The sequence below is a fragment of the Opisthorchis viverrini genome (assembly GCF_000715545.1).
Source record: "Opisthorchis viverrini unplaced genomic scaffold opera_v5_234, whole genome shotgun sequence".
Classification (NCBI taxonomy): domain Eukaryota; kingdom Metazoa; phylum Platyhelminthes; class Trematoda; order Opisthorchiida; family Opisthorchiidae; genus Opisthorchis; species Opisthorchis viverrini.
The window spans coordinates 202,253-205,298 of NW_008751892.1; the positions used below are offsets into that span (position 1 = coordinate 202,253).

A 3,046-nucleotide genomic window follows, 5' to 3' on the forward strand; every position below is an offset into this window, starting at 1 on the left:
GAACTCCAATGGAGACCGGCGCTGGAGAGGAATAGGTCGAGCCTATTCTCACTCGGAATGATCTGTCTGATAGGAACGCCTTGATCCAGCGAAGGATTTTCCCTTGAATCCCGTGAGACTCGAGTTTGTGGAGCAGCGGGACGTGTGGGACCCTATCAAATGCTTTTGAGAAGTCGGTGAATCGCTTTGGCACGCTAAAAAATAGTACAAGTGCACAAGGCCAATGCACATTGACCTCTCTTGTCTTAGCGTGCGTGGCCTGACAGTATCCAAGCCATCGTGCTTCATTCGGGTGGCATGAGAGCTAGGGACGAAAAGGGGTGCAACTGGGTTTTTTTCACCATTCTGCAACAACTGTTGGAAGTCTGACCATTGTGCTACGCGTGGCCATAGATTAATTCAATGTGCATATTTGATACCACGCGCAGAGACAGTTCACGACCGGTCATGTTCAAAGCGTGGGTAACGTCTAGCCCACTGGTTTGTATATTAGAGCGCAAGCGCTCAGCCTATTTCTCAGACGCTGCCGCCGTCAAAGGGCAGCCTCATCTCACGTCGCCGCAGATTCCGGAGTGACGCAAAACCACGAAGTGTTCAAGCTCTTTGGGTTGCGTAGGACTGACCGACAGACAAATGCCGCCTTAAACATCGTCACGATGTCACGAATGTCATGTGGCGTCAATAATCTCTATTCTTCGCTGCCTGCTGCGATCGTGGAAGCAGGGACGAAGGACCGTACTCGCTCTTCAATGTGTATTAAAGGCCGTGATGTCCACCTGGGATTCGAGAGCCTATTCAGTTTGTGATTTCTTAGGGCAAGCTTTCCGGGTTTATCCGTTCAACGACGCTCGGGTGCCTGCCACACCTAGTGGGAGAAATTACTGGCTAATTTATTATATGTAATTTTGGAAGATTTTTCACCGCCCCGTACCGTATACAGATGAGGCGAGAGGCAAACCTTCATGGACCTTGCTTGTCAGGTCCCATCAGAAGCCACGAAGGCCTAGGGAAGGATTCCACGTTCCGCAAAGTCGGTGGATACACGGAAGATAGCTGCTTCCGCGGCAGCCCGTTTGAGTTACCCAATGGGGGCTACGTACCTCCGGCGAATTCAGCATTAAAGCCGTTCGTTCTGTTCTAGAAGACACACGACCAGGGTCCCATGGGATATCCAGAATTCCTTAGCAATCCCCCTCCACATCTACTCGGCGAGTCTACCGACCCAGTTGTTTCACAGTTCTGCTCCCCTACCGCCTCCTGCGTCACAAATCCAACAACTAGAGCCCTGGCTCAAACCCGGATTTCAGCCACCGACCTGGAGCCCATCGGCTCATTTCCTCTTTAAAAACCATAGTCGCTCGCAAAGATCATAAATTATATTTTTCCGACTTACTCGATAGGATTGCTTGTCTTACCACGCAAATTTCTCAGTTGATAATGATAGCAGTGCCCTCCCAGTTCACCACCGTACCATGACGACCAGTCAACTTTCAAATCCCGTAGTTCGGGCCGTTCACACGCCCACCAAGTGTGACGGCCGGTAAACTTTCTCATCCGTAATGTTTGGTACTCACACAAGAGCACACCCTTTCTTTCCTCTCATCTTCACATATGCGGGCCAATACCAATATGTATATCTGCACATTTCGGAACCGACGTGTGCCGTCACTACATCTTCCCGAACGTCGAAAACCACTGACTTCCTGACCTCGAGCTCTACCACTGGGGTTGACAAAGTGGATGGATAAGCAGTGCGGATAAATGGTGGCAGGTTGATCAGGTGGCAATAAGAGTTCCTTTGAGACATAGCGTCCACCGTGTGCTGACGTTTTATTTCATCTGCTACTGGGCCGGAAATCTTGAACAACAAACTTGGATTCGAAACTTCTGACGTGCAAATTTTTAGTGATGCTCATCTTCCTTGAATAAGTTAAACTGGAACCAGCATCCGTGAAAGACTTATATAAGACCATTTCCCATAATTTCACAAAGATGTAGCGATGTTCGTCTCGAAAAAAGCAGCACGAAGTAAGGTTAACCTCAAGCTACCTAAAAGAATTCGGCGTCTTCTAAAAAGAGGTCTCAGGTATTTTTTTCAGAAAGCTGACTACAGGAGATGAGCTGACATTTCGTTAAATGCTCAACTGCTGTAAATCAGAAATCTGCCAATGGAACGTAGGAAAACAAACAACCATTCTGGATCTCGTTTGGGAAAACAAAATCGCGCGATATCGCCACAGAAACAAGCCATCTGTGTTCTCCTTAAGGAACATAAATGGGGAACCAGCGAGTGCCTCAATAGTGGTGTCTGACGCCTACAGTGAGCTTGTGCAGGTCTGTATTCAGTCCCAGCCTCCACGACACATCCAATCCTGTCAAGGCGTAACAATGTGTGGCCTTAACCTACTTGGTCTTCGCCGTGGAGGACATTCATAAGCTGTTGCATAAGATCAATTCATTCTGCGCGTTAGGGTATGACGAAGTCCATCCAAGGATCTTGAAGGAAATGTCGTTTACACCTACAACTCATTTCTGTCTAGTGTTTATTCAGTCGCTTGACGAAGGCAGACTTCCCTCTGCTTGAATGGGAGCGATTGTCTTGTCAATTTACAAAACTGGCGACCGGCTATCGCCGGGCTTCTGCGGGCTTGTAAGCCACACTAGCGTGCCGTGCAAGGTGATGGACCGAATTCTGAAGCAAGCCATCTAGTTCATTGTACAACTAACAACTTGCTATCTACGGTTCAACACGGACTCCTCCAAAACAGTTTCTGCGCGACGAACATATTCGTGTTTATGGACAGCTTATCCCAAGCCACAGCCGAGGAACTCATTCCATACGCCATATTTTCCGACTTATCAAGAGCATTCGATCGAACCCCGCATGTCCAGCTGCTCCACAAATTTTTGTCTTACTGGATTCAAGGAAACATCCTACCCTGAATCAAGGAGTTCCCGTCAGAGGGGTCATTGGCAGTGAGAATAGACTCGACCCAGTCTTCTTCAGTACCCGTCTCCATTGGCGGTCCTCAAGGCTCCGACCTGG

General features: G+C 48.6%; 1 protein-coding gene across 1 annotated transcript in view; it reads left to right on the top strand.

Moving 5' to 3' along the window:
* T265_08767 (hypothetical protein) overlaps window positions 1-1,891 on the top strand; it is a gene marked incomplete at both ends in the record, with an annotated part of 3,016 nt that extends 1,125 nt beyond the window's left edge. The window contains one exon of the mRNA XM_009174659.1: window positions 1,738-1,891. Within this exon, the coding sequence (XP_009172923.1) occupies window positions 1,738-1,891 (154 nt within the window). The remainder of the gene's footprint in view (window positions 1-1,737) is intronic.
* Between the last annotated feature and the right edge of the window lie 1,155 nt (window positions 1,892-3,046).